Source organism: Numida meleagris, chromosome 19 (assembly GCF_002078875.1).
Source record: "Numida meleagris isolate 19003 breed g44 Domestic line chromosome 19, NumMel1.0, whole genome shotgun sequence".
Taxonomy (NCBI): Eukaryota; Metazoa; Chordata; class Aves; order Galliformes; family Numididae; genus Numida; species Numida meleagris.
This window is the reverse complement of record NC_034427.1, coordinates 8,929,111-8,945,159: the sequence shown is the minus strand read 5'-3', so window position 1 is coordinate 8,945,159 and position 16,049 is coordinate 8,929,111. Positions and strand designations below refer to the sequence as shown.

Here is a 16,049-nt window from a genome sequence, read left to right as displayed (position 1 = left end):
CTTTTGCAGTTCTCTTGTTTCTCGTGCACTGAACCTGTTTAACTGACCGTAGTTTGTACACTTCTGACTAAAAATGAATTCTCCTGGCCCTATTGGTGTTCTTGATGGTTGCTTGCTTCCTTCTCAAGCTGTCCAACCCCAGGCTGTAATGGCTCAGGACACATCCGTGGAAAGTATGCAAGACACAGAAGGTAAGGCTGGGTCGAAGGAAATGGGGATGGAAAAATGCCAGCAAGCAACCCAAAGACACATGCGTGCTGGTCTGGGTGGTGCATGCTGTTGGTCTATCACTCCGAGGGGCTCTTGGGGCATCTCCCTCACCAGGCTATCAGCAGCCTTCGTGCAGACTTCAAACCAAGGCAGCAGCACCTGGCTCAGGGGCTGGTTCTGTGTCCTCTGCCAGTTTTTGTGGTGGCACTGATGGCTGTCACCAGCAGTGGTGCTGTGCGCTGTTGGTCCTTCTGCTCCCTGGATAACAACTGTCCACAGGCCATGGCACGGGTCTGGCAAGTTTGCACTGCCTTCTGCATAAAGCCAGTACCAGGTGTTGCGCGAAGTCAATGTCTGATAGCAGATTTTCTGGCTACAAAAGATTAAAAATGCTAAAAATCTCTATATTTTTTAATATTCATGTATTTACCCTCCTTGCCTTTACCTGTTTGGTTGAGATGCCCTAGACATGCCTTTCTCACCAGGGCAATGCTCCCTCTCTTGCTCCTTGATCCCCCCCACAGTCTGCAAAGCTGCCCTCTAGCAAAGAAGAGGAAACTTCAAGACGCGGAGGCCGAACACCTGGTGTCGAAGCGCAAATCCCACCCGCTCAAGCTGGCCTTGGATGAAGGCTACAACGTCGACAGCGACGGCAGCGAGGAGGCCGAGGCAAAGGAGGAGTCTGGCTCTGAGGAGTCAGAGGGAACGCTGGAGGAGGACGAGGCGGAGGCGGCGGAGCAGGAGGAGACCCACAGCCCTGAGCCGGCAGAAGGTGCTTTGTCATTATTGATTGCAGAGCTGTGTTCTGTAGATGAATAAAGGGCAGCGAGTGTTAATAACCAAGAGTTATAGCTCCTCTGAATCATGTACAATGATGGGTCTTACAGTTATTATGTTTGGTGGAAGCACAGCAGCAGAGCTCTGGTTAAGCTGTGATGGGTTACGCACAGATTGTCTTGGAGTCTTCGAAGTGAGAGCTCTTCCATCAGGAATGCTCCCTGGGGAATGGCTCCTGGAAAGCACAAAGGAGCTCTCTGCATGATGAGGATGGCAGCCTGCAGTCCTTCTTCGGTGCCAGTGGGCTTGGCTGGGCTCCCTGGAGCAGGAGCTGTACATCCATCCTCTCTCCAGTGGTAGAAGCAACAAGCAAGCAAGCCAGACGTCTGCCAGGGTCGTGGCATGGCCTTACCCCACAGTGCAGATCCCCTGGTTTGGGGAGCACTGGGAACGAGGGACAGATGGCTGATGGTGGTCGGGATCTGGGAAACAGTGCATATCTGAACACAGCACAAGCTTTCATGAGGAAATCTGCTTTTTATCTGCCACTTCTCAGTTCAATAAATTAGGTTGCACCAGGGGTATAACAGCAAGGCTCTAGTTTCAATTAAGCTTAAAAAAAGACAGATGTTTACAAGTGTCTATGATTACTTTTTTTTCCTTTTGCTTTTCTTCCTTCCCTCCTTCCTTTCTTCCGTCCCTCTCTCCCTCCCTCCCTTCTTTCTTCCCTCTTTCCTTCCACAACCTTCTCAGAGAGAAGCCCAGCAAAATCAGCCCATTATGGACAAAAACCAGCAACAAGTACGTCTGGGCCCAGCAAGGCCAACTATAGCAACTACCAAGAAATAATCGCCAACTCTCTCCTAAACCTAGGCCAAATAGCAGAGGAAACCCTCGCCATCGAAGGGCAGCTGCCTGAAGCTGAGCTGCAGGTGTCCAAGCCGCCGTCAAACGTTGTGCACCTGGTCCATGAGGATGCGGGAGAGGAGATCGTGGAGGAGGAGTGCGACAAGGAGATTATCATCCAGACTGAGGATGCAGAGGAAGTCATTGAGGTCACTAGTGAACGGAGCAGCGAGTTGTGTCCGGAGCACCAGGATGACACGAACTGCGAAGAGTCCTGCAAGCTGCAGAAGGCCATGCAAGCCGAAGCAGAGGAAGAGGATGAGGAGGATGAAGATGAGGATGAAGATGAGGAGGAAGAAGAGGAAGAAGAAGAAGAAGAGGAGGAGGAAGAAGAGGAGGAAGAGGAGGAAGAAATGGCTCCCGAAGTGATCTGCGAAGAAGCTCCTCACACTTCTCAGGACACGCAGAAAAGTCACTGTGAAGGGCAGTTCAGCCCTAAGCCCGAGTACTCGGTCATCGTGGAGGTCCGGTCGGATGATGACAAAGACGATGACGCCCACTCCCAGAAGTCTGCGGTGACCGATGAGTCAGAAATGTATGACATGATGACGAGGGGGAACCTGGGGCTGCTGGAACAAGCCATCGCGCTGAAGGCTGAGCAGGTGAAAATTGTGAGGGAGCCCAGCCGGCTGCCAGGAGAGCACGTAAAGCACTTCCAGGTCGATGAGAAGCAAAGCAAACCACTGGACAGTATCCGGAAGAGCTACTATGGAAAAGGTGGGGTATGGGGATGAGTCTCCATGACTGTTCTTTCTTCCGATTCCTAGGGACAGACCTGCTCAGCTTCAGGAGGAGTGGGCTGCTGGGAGAGTTCACAACATGTGCAGGGAATTTAGCCACAAATTCTCAAAGCCCAGAGAAATGAGGACATAGATAAATGTCTACAGTGAATGCGCAAAAGAATGGAGGTTTCCAAGTCTCAGCAGGGGAATCGCATGGTTAAATTGCCTATTGGCCTTGAAAATCTCAATCTGAGCTGTAGGGTTGGTATAGAACCCAGATGGGTTTCGGAGCAAAGGCAGGAATCCAGCCACAGCCAGGGAGGGGTTGGCATGCGCTTGGTGTGCAGCTGGGTACAGGCTCAGTAGGGTGACTCCATGTTCCAGCTCAGTAGATGCTCAAATTGCTTTTCCAATTCATTTCCAGTGTTAGAGTTGCACTTTCAGAAAAAGTCTCCAAACCCAAAGGTACCTCTCTTTTTGACTGGAAGAGTGGTGGGAAACATCCAGGGCAATTTTTCAAATAAATGTTCCCAGCCTTCCCACCTTTTCCCTTCCAAAACCACTAACTTGCTTACAACCATGCTTTCTCTACAACCTTTAGATCCCTCAAGACCTGAGAAGCGAGAAATCAAATGTCCGACGCCTGGCTGCGATGGGACCGGCCATGTCACGGGACTCTACCCTCACCACCGCAGCCTCTCTGGCTGTCCGCACAAAGACAGGATCCCCCCTGAGAGTGAGTACATGGTCGGCTGCCCAGTAGGAGAACAGCTTGCTTGAATTAGACCAGAGCCTTATTTCTGAGGGGAGAATTTCACATCTGGTGGGTAGAGCCAACTCTAGGGCAACAGGCGCTCCAAGTAGTCCCAAATGGTGTGAATGTTGTGGCTGAGTCCCCAGCAGAAGTCTGACATTAATTCTTGGGGTGTAACTGAGTCTCTAGCATGGCATGGAGCTTTTTGAAACCGTTCTAGGATGCTTCTCTCCCCCAGAGAGGTAACAAACTTAACGGGAAATGCTGTGATGATGATGGGAAAGTCAGGTTCTTCTTAAAGATTTTAGCACCATCCTGTGGAGAATGAGGTCCCTTCTCTGAAAATCAAAGGTGCTCTAAAAATGACTGCCCACTTCCAGAGGTGTGCTGATCACTTCCCGTCTTTCCATTGAATTTCTTGTGTTTTTCTCTGTTTGGAGAGAAGGAAAAAGCACTTTTTCCTGGCATCCAAATGTGATGGTGTTGCACTATGGCAAAGGAGAGGAGGTGCTCAGGACATGGAGGACAGCTGAGTTTCCTCTGATGGTCTCATCACTGTGAAATTCATGAAGTGCTGCACTGAGATTTTTCTGCAGAAAGTATTTATCGTCAACATAACAGATTTTTATATACAGATATGGAGGGAGAGTTTATTTCTCCCTCTCTACCCATGTCCTAAATAGTTTTCCTTGTGCATATACGTAAAAATAAATGTTTTCTGTTTATGATAATGGAATAACAGACAAAAAAGAAAAGAAAAAAAAGCACCCTTCCTTATCAGTAATTTCAAAGGTTGCAGACCTGCCATAAACACAGAGCCGCAGGAAACAAGGAGGAAGTACAGCTATCTTCACACAAGCTCATATGCAAGAAAAAATAAATAACACAAGGCGTGTGCTTCAGAAAGGATTGCAAATCAAATTATTTTCTTTACTTTTAAGGTCAGCGCTGCAGGAAGCAATAATCCCGAAGATTAAAATTTTCAAAAATCAAACCAAGACTAGTCCTCGGGATAAAAGCAGGGTTACAGCTTCAATCGCTTAAAGCTACCTGAAACTGGGAGACCTGGCGGGCGGTGGGGGCTGGCTGGGGGGGCTGGATTGCCATCAGCAAACAGGGAGGAAGCCCTGGCTGTGGACGGAGATGCTAATCTAGCACTGACCTGAGCAATGCTGCCTTGTAAATCTATTTTTCTCAATGCAGACAGATTCTAACTACAGTGTTTCACGTTTCCTGATTTCTAGGAAGACAAGTCTTGATGATTTGGGTTGGTTTTCAGTTGTTTTTTTCTTTTTTTGGCTCTGATTTTTTTTTACCATTTTTGCTTCCCTCTCCTTCTTCCCTTCCCCTGCTTGCTCCGAAGTCTTGGCGATGCATGAGAACGTGCTGAAATGCCCCACGCCAGGCTGCACAGGACAGGGTCACGTCAACAGCAACCGCAACACGCACAGGAGGTACCGTCTCCCACTGCTGCACAATGGGCACTGGGCCAGCAGGGCACAGCCCCAGGCTCACAGGGTTTATTCCTGCATTACAGCCCTCATATTTGGGGGGTGCTGTAAGCAGAGTGAATGAAGAAGGGATGATCCTAATGGTTGGACTAGATGACCTTAATGGTCTTGTCCAACCTTAATGGTTCTATGATAAGGTAAAGGACAATATGGGACAGCAGGATGGAGCAGTGATTTCAGGTTGGACGTTAGGAATAATTTATTCTCAGGAAGAGTAGCCAGGCAAAGACACAGGCTGCCCAGGGAAGTGGTGGAGTCACTGTCCCTGTGGGTGCTCAAAACAAGGGTAGCTGTTGATGGTTTAGTGGAATGGTGATGAGTTGATGGTTGGACTTGATGATCTTAGTGGTCTTTCCAACCTCAATGATTCTATGATTTCCGGCTGGGCAATGGGACAAAGCAATGCAGTGGGTGCAGCTGGGGGCTCAAGGAGGAGACATGGAGCAGAGGGTGCCCATGCCCAGTGATGTTTGTGTTTGGTGGTTTGACAGTTTGAAGGACTTCCTGGAATGTCCACAATATTTAGGCTGACGTTAGTCTGCAGTACAGAAGATGTGGGAGTTCAGGTGCTGCTGCTGTGGGACTTCAGCTCAGATGGGGTCAGGAGGGGACAGGCTGGGCACTTGGCGTTTGGCTGCTTTGTTGCTGGCCAAGACTGAGGGTAGACTAGGGTAATACTAACAAGGAAAACCTTAAAGGCAAACATTTTTCTCGTGGGCTCAGTGTAGCTCTGAGTCTCTGGAACAAGTAAAGATTTCCACGCACATTCCTCACACTCTGCTGTGTTTTTTTCCTCTCTTTTTCTTTTAACTCGCAGTTTATCTGGGTGCCCCATTGCTGCTGCTGAAAAATTAGCCAAATCGCATGAAAAGCAACAAACCCAGTCTGGTGACCCTTCAAAGCCCAGCTCCAACTCTGACCGGATCCTCAGGTACGTGGGGTGGGAAGCAGCACCGCAGCAGCAGCCGGCTCGCTCCTGCTGTATCCTGATACTGCTGAGTCCTGTTATTATGATCATAGGTCTCGCCAAGGTGGGGAGATATTTAATTGATGATCCCAGGGAGGGCATTGAGGACAATGAATTGCTTCTGTAGCATCAATTAATGCTGAGGCTACAGGCCAAAGGGTTTTAGCAGTGCAGCAGAAGGCATTTGTGCCGATAGCACTGCAGTGCAAACTGTGGGAGAATTATGGCTATTATATTAGCATTATAAGTAGGGTGGGCTCGAGGAGGGGGAGGAGGAGATTTAGGCTACATATAAATCACTCAATCGCCGTTTCGTGTGAGTCCATCCACTTTCCTTCCTTAGCCTACGCTCACTGCCAAACGGCTCACATCTATTTTGTTGTTTCGCCCATCTTTCTCTTCCTGGGAGAAAGGGCTGTCTTGCAGTAAGGATGTCCCTGATAGATGCCTGCTTTCGTAGCCAATGTGATTCACGAGGCTACAGATGGATTGTAATATGGTTAGTTATTTTGCAATGAGAGCAGGAGGAGAGGAACGGCAGCACTCCCACCAAGGCACCGAGGTGTGATTAATTCATTTATTTGCTCCCCAGGACTGCTGAACACCCTGGTGCACAGAGCTTGGTGCTTTGCAAAGGAAGGCCATTTAGGGTGATTACTTATTTATTTGCAGCAGAGCCCACGATGGGCACAGCGTGCTCTGAGCACGTCACGAGGACGTTCCATGCTCCAAGGAGCTCCCGCTCCGGGGACTCACTGGTGGAAAGAGGTCACGGGAAGGAGAATAACAATGGGCCATTTATATACAATTTATATGCAAGACAAATTGATTCATGATAGGCAACCCAGCAGAAGTGGGGCTTGAAGAGGGACTCTGCAGGAAGAGAGAGGTTTGCTCGGTGTGGCCATGCACTGAGCTCACTGCTGCTGCAGACCTGCAGGGATATCAGAGCCAAACTGAGTCCCTGCACCTTCGTGTGCCATCCTTTGTCATGGCACCATAGGAGAGTGGCACCTGAGTGTGCTGCCATTGGAAAAGCAGTGCCACACCGCAGCAGACTGCAATAATATTTTGCTTGAGATGGACACCTTAACTTTTGGTTTAAAAAGAAATTTAAAAGGGTGGGGAAAAAGAAAAAAACAGGAAAAAAATGAAGAATGAATCCAAGAGACCCAAAGCAGGTGCAGACTTGCCGAGGGAGAGCAAAAGGCATTGTAACCTTTTCTCTAGCAGCCCCTGGGGACAAGTTGCAGCTGCACATCCCCATTGCATTGGTCCCCTCCCAAAAGCCCCTGCTGGGGGCTCCCAAGGAAAAGAGAAATCATTGGTGCTCGTTGTTTTGTCCTCAGGCCTATGTGCTTTGTGAAGCAACTGGAGATCCCTCAGTATGGAAGCTACCGGCCCAACATGGTCCCAGCCACCCCCCGGGCCAACCTGGCCAAGGAGCTGGAGAAGTACTCCAAGGTCACCTTCGATTATGCAAGTTTTGATGCTCAGGTTTTTGGCAAACGCATGCTTGCCCCAAAGATTCAGACTAGCGAAACCTCACCTAAAGCCTTTAAATGTAAGTTGGGCACAGGGAAGGGCTGGGTTTTGTGTTCTCTGCCTTTCTGGGCATGCCACGTGCCATGGGGTGATGGGGGCATTGCTTTGGGGTGCAGGGGCTGAGCCTGAATGGAAGGAGAAATGGGGATGGGGAGGCCGAGCTGGGTCCCATGGCATATCCCTTCGGTGGGGAGAGGGACACGCGGAGAGCTTGGCCTTGGGGACAGCTTGGGGGTTGGACTCGGTGATGTCTTGAGATTCCTTCCCACCCCTGCAATTCTCTGATTCTGTGATTCAGCTTTGAGAAGAATCGCATCGAGCAGTGGGAACATTAATCTGAGCCATGTCTGTAGGTGGGATAAGTTACACAGTTGTCCTCAGTCTGTCCCCGCTACTTTGCAGTTCATATCTATTGATCTGTCTTTTCTCATCTAGCTAAATGGATTATAGTTTTCCTCTCTTCCATCTTCTGTATGACCCATTCCACCCATTTGTCTTCCTGGCCACGTCCTGCTCCCCGATCGATCACCTGCTCCACACCGAGCTCCTCGCGCTGCTCCCAGCGCTGGGCAATGGGAGGGTGGGTGAAAACACAATGGCCAGATGAACCCTCCAGGTCTGGGGTTGTCAGGAGCAGGAGAGCAGCCCAAGGAGCCGGCCTGCCCCAGCCCGGTTCTGGCAGAACCGTGTCTCACTTCCCCCTTCCTCTGACTCCAAGTGTGCTCCTGAAGACATCTTCCTGGAAAAAAAAATAAATAAATACGGATTTAGGAGCTCGGTTTGCAGAAGTCAGCAGCCTCCAGAGGGCTTTCTGTCTGGCTAATCCCACTTCCACAATCCTGTTTAATCCTGATGCAGCTGCTCTCTAAAAAGTGCTCGTACTTGAAAGCATCCCGGTTGTTGCACTACAATGGAAGCTGCCTTTATTACAGTACTAAATCTGTAAAGGATCAGACAATGAAATTGGATGGAGGCCAGAGAGCACAACTGCCACTGTCATCCTGGGTTAGGTCTGATGGAAAAGTAATTTGTTTCCCAGCGCAAGTGATTCTCTTGCTGAATAGATTGTGTTATTTGCAATATTAGCAAAGAATTTTCAGGGTAATTGTACTGACAAAAATAATTCCAGCAGACCCGCTAGGATAATCCTTCCTATTTTTTCTCATCGCTTATTTTACTAATTTGCTGATTGCGAGTCTATTAGTGGTAGGAATACTTATGAAATGGAAAAGCATCACTGAGTCTACGGTGTGAAATTGAAATTGGCATCTCGCAATCCTGGATATTGTCGGGTCGGGCTGGCAAACACCCGCACCCCACCGTAAAGACATGGATTAAACTGGACCGAAAAACAAGCAGCCGTACACAAGAATAAACATTTGGGCAAGCTTCCAATGAGTTAATCAAGGCGACAAGATGAATATGATTGCCAATCATAGCGGGGAAATCTGTTCCTTTCACTGAGAACTTATTTTAAAGAGATCTTCATCCAGAGGGATTTATACTCCCCTGCATGTGTGTGCATAACTCCCATTAATGTCAATATGCATTATGTACGCACACAATGAGGAAGGGAGCAGTCCTTGGAAGATTAGCATTTTATCATGCCATACATTCTGGGTTTGTGGTGGCAATCATGAAGTCACTCTGCTTTACAGCCCCAGCAGCAGAGCTTGTCCTGCAGCTTCGTCCCCACTGGGACAAACCTCACAAGTCTCGCAGAAGGGGCTGTGTGTTTTCCCCCGAGACGTGCACAGTGAAATGAATTAAGAATTTAAAAATTTTGCTAATTGATTCGGAATACAGCCCTGTGATGGTTTAAAATCAGACGGTCCCTTCTGCACCCACTGAAGCTGCTGACTTCAGAGGGACACTGGCTGGCTCACAGCACTTCCAAATGGGTCCAGTTTCAAGTTGAGGGCAAGTTTTAGTGAGGATTAGCCATCGTGCATGAAGAGAGCATAGCACCTCCTGGATCGCACTGCTGTGTGCTGTGACATACAGCTCTGGTGCGGTGTAGTGACCATGTGCAGAGCAGCAATAAATCCTGTTATTCAGACATATTTAAATGATACATCAGCTGTCGGAAAATCCGTATTTCACTGCTGCCATCATCAGAAGCTCATATTTCATGGCCACGGTTTTGCTATAAGAGTAATTTTTTATCCTAAAGTGTTCAAATGTGCTACAAGAAATCTCCTGCAAGTCATCTCTGTGGATAAGTTATGAACAGACAGAGAGCCAGGAAGCTTCTCTGAGCTTTCTCCTTTAACGCCTTCCACCGAGGGGTAGCTTTAATGAAGAAAAGTGCTGAGTTCTGTGGGACTTGAAGGCAGATCCACTTAATGAATTGACTTTTCCCACTGAGAACCTTCACACAAGATCCTGGCCACAGCCAGCACCTCCCTAGCAATTAAATAGCCCATGGATCGCTAATAAACACAGTTTGCCACTGGAAGTGCTGATTATGTTCGCTTCATCAGACTGACTCAACACCTCGCGCTGCCCGTGCTAGTCCTACATTAGCTTTCTCTTGTTCCTTCTCTTTTTATTCCAGCCAAACCTTTTCCAAAGGCCTCTTCCCCCAGCCACAGCCCCTCCGGCAGTTACGTGAAGAGCACTTCATCTTCCTCCACAGGCTTCGACTACTCCCACGACGCCGAGGCTGCGCACATGGCTGCCACCGCCATCCTCAACCTCTCCACGCGCTGCTGGGAAATGCCGGAGAATCTCAGCACCAAGCAGCAGGAGGCCCCCGGCAAGGTGAGTAGGGTTGGAACTGGAAGTATCAGATGGGAGAAATACCTCTTTGTTGGTGGTGGTGGTGGGTTTTTTACTTTCCCTTTCATTTTGACCTTTACGTAGAGAGGAAAGGAGGACATTATCACATATTGCCCTTTCCCTCCTGACATGCTTTGGGTGATGTACCATTTGGAGGAGGTAATGGTGGCTCTTAGAATGTTCAGGAGATGCATCATGGTTCAAATTATTCGTCCAAGATGGGTTTCAGTTGCTTAGTATCTGATGGCATTTTAGATTTCCCACTTGCATCAGGGGAACACAGGTTTTCCAGAGGTCCTGTGTCATGTGCCCAGCCTTGGGCAGATGTCTTGGATGCCACTGGGACATCCTAAATGTCTCTAGATGCCTGAATTCAGGCAACTGATACAAAATGCCTCATTGCTTTTAGGAGAGGGATGTATTTGCATGGCACATTTCTGAAAATCTTTACAGAAGAGCATCCCTTCCCATTCAGTTCCTTCGAAGTAACTGCAGAAAAGACAGGACGTGAATAATGTGCTCCCTAGCCTCCCTCATGACAAATGAGGGCAAGATCCCCCTAGGGAATTTCTGGCAGCTGCTAACGTTGGGCACGTTTCCAACTTTTCAGTCCATGGACATTGAGGTGGATGAAAATGGGACTCTGGACTTGAGTATGAACAAGAACCGCAAGCGGGAGAGCACGTTCCCCAGCAGCAGCAGCTGCAGCAGTAGTCCCAGCGTGAAGTCCCCAGATGTGTCCCAGCGCCAAAACAGCACCAGTGCCACGAGCAGCACCATGACCTCCCCCCAGTCCAGCCAGACCTCCCGCCAGGATGAATGGGATGGGCCCATTGACTACACTAAACCAAACCGCCAGCGGGAAGAGGAGCCAGAAGAGGTGAGCAGTGGCTCTGGATGTTTAGGTTACAAATCTCAGCAGAGGGATGAATTTTGTATTTGCTTGTACTGTTGTCCTGTTTCCCTGAGCACCCCTACTTTGCCATTTAGCCTCTTGGCTGGGGTGCAGATAGAGGCATGTCCTGCTGGGGATAAGGCTGCATGGATCAGCATCCCTGCAAGACCTTGGGAAAGCCAAGTGTAAGCCCTATACGTATATGCTTTAAACATTCCTCCTATAAAAAGAGGAAATCACTGTCTATTTAATCTCCAGATGAGGACCAAAGTGCTTGCAGGCCTCAGGAGTGCTGGCAGTGCTGCCTTAACTCTGAGCTGGGATGAACTTGGGGTGCTTTCCCACTGCAGCTCAGCAGAAACAGGCACCACTGCAACCACTTCTGGCTGTTCTCTTGCAGTCAGAGCCTGCAGCCCACTCTTTTGCCTCCTCGGAAGCTGATGAGCAAGAAGTGTCGGAGGAAAACTTTGAAGAACGAAAATACCCAGGGGAAGTTACCTTAACTAACTTCAAGCTTAAATTCCTCTCCAAGGACATCAAGAAAGAGCTGCTCACGTAAGCCCTGCCTTCTTGTCTCTTTTTCCAATGTGTACAAAAACACATCCTCACTGACAGCCAGGCTGGTAGCAGACAAAACTTGTCAACAAATACATTGTAAAAATTAGAAATGTAGCTGTTTTCCTTGCTGTGATTGGTCTGATTTCATCTTAGTGCTCCAAATGAAAGCTCAAAGGGAAATCCTGCCTTCATACAACTTCTGATTGTTGAGACAAAATCCATTCCCCTGCGGTCTTGAGACTCTGCGGTGCTGAAGGGAAGCTCCTAAGGAGTTCTGTGCTCTCAGGATTCACAGCTATAGCTGTGCAAACCCCTTTGCAGGGCCTGTTTTCCCTGGTATTTTCCTCTAGGACTGTTTCTGGGTCAGTGGTGGAGCCTGTCCAAGGTACCAACCACTTGTTTTGGGACACTGAGTGATGCTGTGAAGCTAAGAGCACCCTAAGGAGCTCAGCACCTTCCCAGTGCTGCAGGTGCTGATCTTCCAGGTGCTTTGTTGGGAAGGCAGGGCTTGTTGGGTGATTCATGTAGAGCAATGGGTCCCATCACTGTGAAACTGCAGGGCCACAAAATGTGAGCTCTGGCTACAGCAGGGTTGATGTCATGCTGCATTATACGTTGGAGAGAGGTCTTATCTAAAGTCCCATTTGTGTATTCATGGCTTTGGATGGGGAGAAAATAGACCCAGGTCTTTATTAGATGACACGATGCTCTGCATCCCTGCTGATCCCCCACAGCAATGTTCTGTGTTTAGAGCTGCAGTTTGGATGTGGCTCTGCTCTCATGGCTGCTGGGATCAGACTGCAGGCCGTGGTGCTGAGTTCTCCCCTCCCTGCCGTGCCTGGGCCTCCTTCCTGCAGCCTGACCTTCCTATATGCTAAAAAGGAGAGAGCTGGCAAACCTCATTTTGCTGACCTTATACAACGCTGCTCATTACTTGGCTACACAAGCAGGAGGCTGATGGAAGAGTGTGGCCAGGCAAGGAAGAGGTCCATGGGGGCAAAGCAGCCGCTTCCCTCGATGAACAAAGCACAAACCAGCTGCCCTGTGCAAAACTCTCAAAGCTTTTTGGAAACTCAGCAGTGATGTGAATAGCAATTGTTGAGGTAGAACCCTGAAGACCGCCGGTGCTTTAGTTGCATTATGAAGGGCAAGAAATTTCCTCCCTGGAATAAATAAATGGCATCAAGGCCAACCCTGAGCTGTCTCTCTCCATTCAGTACCATTTCTCCTCTCTGGTCCAAGAGCTGTAACGAATGAGCTGTAGTTAAGCCAGGAGCTGGCTGTGTCTGATCGATGCTTGGTGTCTTACGCCATCCCCAGGCCCCGGTGGGGTTGTGAAGGTGCCATCCCTCAGCCCTCCCATTGGTAAAGAGTAGGTACCAACAGTGATACATCGCTGCTGCTGGAACAGCACTGAGAACCCAAGTATTTTAAACACTTCCTTCACATTTACCACATTTTTTTTTGTTGTTAAAATTGTGAAGAATCGTGAACTTCCGGGAACAAAAAAAGGGAAAATGTTGGTGTGTTTGCCTGCGAACAGGGCCAATGGCAAGGGCACTCCAAAGCAGACCCCAGGGAGGGCTCACATTCTGGGGTGAATTCATCCCTTTCCAGCACTTACGTCTGTGTTTTTGTTGTTGCCCAGTTGCCCTACCCCAGGCTGTGATGGCAGCGGACACATCACGGGAAACTATGCCTCTCACCGCAGGTGGGTTCACCTTCTTCTCCATGGTTCAAACTCTAAATACAACTTCAATTTTTAGTATATTTTTTGACCATGTGGACAATTTGGTTCTGTTTCCTCCCCACCTTCTGTTGCCCTTCTCCATCCCCACGCCCCAGCCCTTTTCTTTTCCCTTTTTTCTTTTTTCTTTTTTATTTCTTTTTTTCTTTTCTTTTTCTTTTTCTTTTTTTTTTTTCGCTTATCCAGATATTCCATCTCTTCTCTTTCAGCCTTTCTGGTTGTCCTCTTGCTGACAAGAGCCTCAGAAACCTCATGGCTGCCCACTCTGCTGACCTCAAGTATGTTTGCGCTCAACTTGGAACTCCTTTTTTTGCTTTTCCCCCCCTCCCCCCCCTTTTTTTTTCTCTCTCTGCCCTCCCTTCCCCCCCTTTGTGCTCTGCTTTTGCTTTTTTATCCCTTCCCTTCTCCTTTCGAAGCTGATCAGATTCTGCCTGAGAGGAGCTCTGGTGGAGCCCAGGCTCTTGCTGTCGTGTTGGGAAGATGGCAGCATGTGGGAAGGGGTATTTTGGGGAAATGGTATCATGGGGCTGCTCAGAAACAACCCAGACCTCTGGCAGGTTCATCTGGATAGAAATAAGCTAGTTCATTTTTCATTTGGTGTCTTTTCCCCAGCTCTTGTTCCATAAATTTGTGCCATCATCCTTTCTATTCATCATTTTTGTGTGACTCTCAAGTAATCCAAAGCCAGGGTAAAGGCACACGCTTTAGTGCTGGGTACAGGCACAGGTGGGAAAATACTGCCAGGGCATAACAAAAAGAAGCCAACTCATTTAGAGAAGCCAGTATGCTAATTTTATGCTACGTTGTAGGGTCTGTTGGGGATCCAGTAGCAGAGATTTTCATTCATTACCATGGGAGTATGATTGGTGGGGTAGCAGCAGTGGGAACAAGTGCAGGGTGCTCAGTGAGGCAGGATCCTGAGCATCTGTGAATGGGCAGAGCTGTATGCATGTCTGTTAATGGGTAGCAAAAGGCTCACGGGCACCCAAATGTCTTTGTTCCCAGTTCTGCTCCAGAAGGGAGGAGGAATCCAGCCTCAGCGCTGAGATTCAGTTGTGTTTCTCCAAATCCTGTTTTCAGCTTTACTCCCAATGCTCCTCATTTTCAGGAGCTCCCCTGCTACCCAGGGACGTATTTCAACTGCTCCCTTAGTTTGCCTCTCCTAAAGAATGCTTTCATAGGAATTGTATTTAAAATCAATGGAGACCCTGGGGGGACCTGAGCCTTCTCCACCCAACCCACAGTTCTGGGGGAAAAGTGAGTGTTTGTTCAACATCTCTGCCAAGGACCCAGCCTGACTTTGTGATTCTCCTCTTAGCTTCCTGCTTTGCTGAATCCAAATTCAGGATTATTTCAACAGTGAGATATTCATAACCACAACTGAGTAGATCTCTACCGAGAGTAAAAACTCACAGGGGGCTTCACATGGCACAGGCTTGTCATAGAAAAACTAAGTCCTGTGTCCTGTATGCAACTGGTGACACTAAAATTAAATGGTGGTGTCCAGAATGGTGCATGCCCCTGCGCCCTTGGGCATGTGATTGTAGTGTTTTGCTACCAAAATACCATATCAATCAGGCAACTTCTGGCCAAAACAAAGCTTTTCAGTGTTATTTTCCAAGTATTGTTCTCTTTCTTTATCCTGGTGAGGATGGAGGCACAGTGCAAGAGAAAGGGAACGGGATTTGGAGATATTGCAGATACCTCACTCAGAGCTTTTCCACAACTTCAGATAAGGCCATGTTCAGCATTTCTATTATAAGTTCTATTCCAGGGGTTAATATCCCTGATATTAAAAAAAAAAAATAGCTCCAGGCTGAAACATGCAATAAAAGGTCTCTATTGGAATGATTTGTCTCCAGATAATTAAAAATAAATATCAATTCACTTTTTTTCACCTTTTTAGAAGAAGTCCTGAAAGGCAAAAGGAGTTTGATGTTGCTGTTTTCATAATTTCATCCCACCCTGAAGCTAGAACAGCAAAGGAATCATTTGGATTCTTACTCTACTGGCATATAACAGGGAAATGCCATGAGCATGCTCTCATCTCTGACCTTCATATGAGTTAGGGGACTTGCACCCTCATCCTGCTGGGTGCGTCCCTGCTGCTTCTGCACCAGACCTGGGGGCATTTGTGTTTTCCTGGACGTGAGCAGTCTCTCATAGCCCCTCATGCTATTGCCTGGGTCAAGCATGGAGCACGGCACCTTTCCCACATGCACTGGCCTCGCAGGCTGCCATGCAGCCACTTCACTGCCCATCAGGTCACCGATGTCCTGGTGGCACCGAGCATCCACACATCTTCCAACCAGTGGTACCGAGGCAGGCAGAGGCAGCTTTAAAAGCGGGGATCAAGAAAGTAGGGGCACAAAAGCATCCCCCCGAGAACAAGGGCCCTTTGCATGCTCACAGCAGCAGCTCAGCCCCCCCTGCCCCTCCATGTCTGTGCACTAGACTCAAGCAGCATTGGCTAATTGGCAGCCTGGCACTGTGGCCCCAGCAAGGGCTCCTCACTTCTCTTGCTGGTCCCCATGACAACTTTTATGCCTCACCTACAGCGTTTGGAGCGGTTCTTTGTGCTCGAGGCACTTCAGAGCCCCTCACCTTCCTTGCTGCCGTGGCCGTAATGATGCGGTGCTCAGCTTGCACCATTATCTTTGCTCCTGCTCTGTGGTG

At 48.7% G+C, this 16,049-nt stretch overlaps 1 protein-coding gene across 4 annotated transcripts in view; it reads left to right on the top strand.

Moving 5' to 3' along the window:
* Positions 1-16,049, top strand: part of MYT1 (myelin transcription factor 1) — a 56,488-nt gene that overhangs the window by 30,036 nt on the left and 10,403 nt on the right. For 2 of the 4 annotated variants that reach the window (XM_021416922.1, XM_021416925.1), the window contains exons 5-16: positions 129-191; positions 735-982; positions 1,741-2,610; positions 3,217-3,351; positions 4,733-4,823; positions 5,698-5,811; positions 7,197-7,411; positions 9,950-10,155; positions 10,784-11,053; positions 11,469-11,623; positions 13,275-13,337; positions 13,583-13,651. In XM_021416922.1, the coding sequence (XP_021272597.1) occupies positions 129-191; positions 735-982; positions 1,741-2,610; positions 3,217-3,351; positions 4,733-4,823; positions 5,698-5,811; positions 7,197-7,411; positions 9,950-10,155; positions 10,784-11,053; positions 11,469-11,623; positions 13,275-13,337; positions 13,583-13,651 (2,499 nt within the window). The remainder of the gene's footprint in view (positions 1-128; positions 192-734; positions 983-1,740; positions 2,611-3,216; positions 3,352-4,732; positions 4,824-5,697; positions 5,812-7,196; positions 7,412-9,949; positions 10,156-10,783; positions 11,054-11,468; positions 11,624-13,274; positions 13,338-13,582; positions 13,652-16,049) is intronic. The other 2 variants (XM_021416923.1, XM_021416924.1) reach the window with 2 other exon arrangements.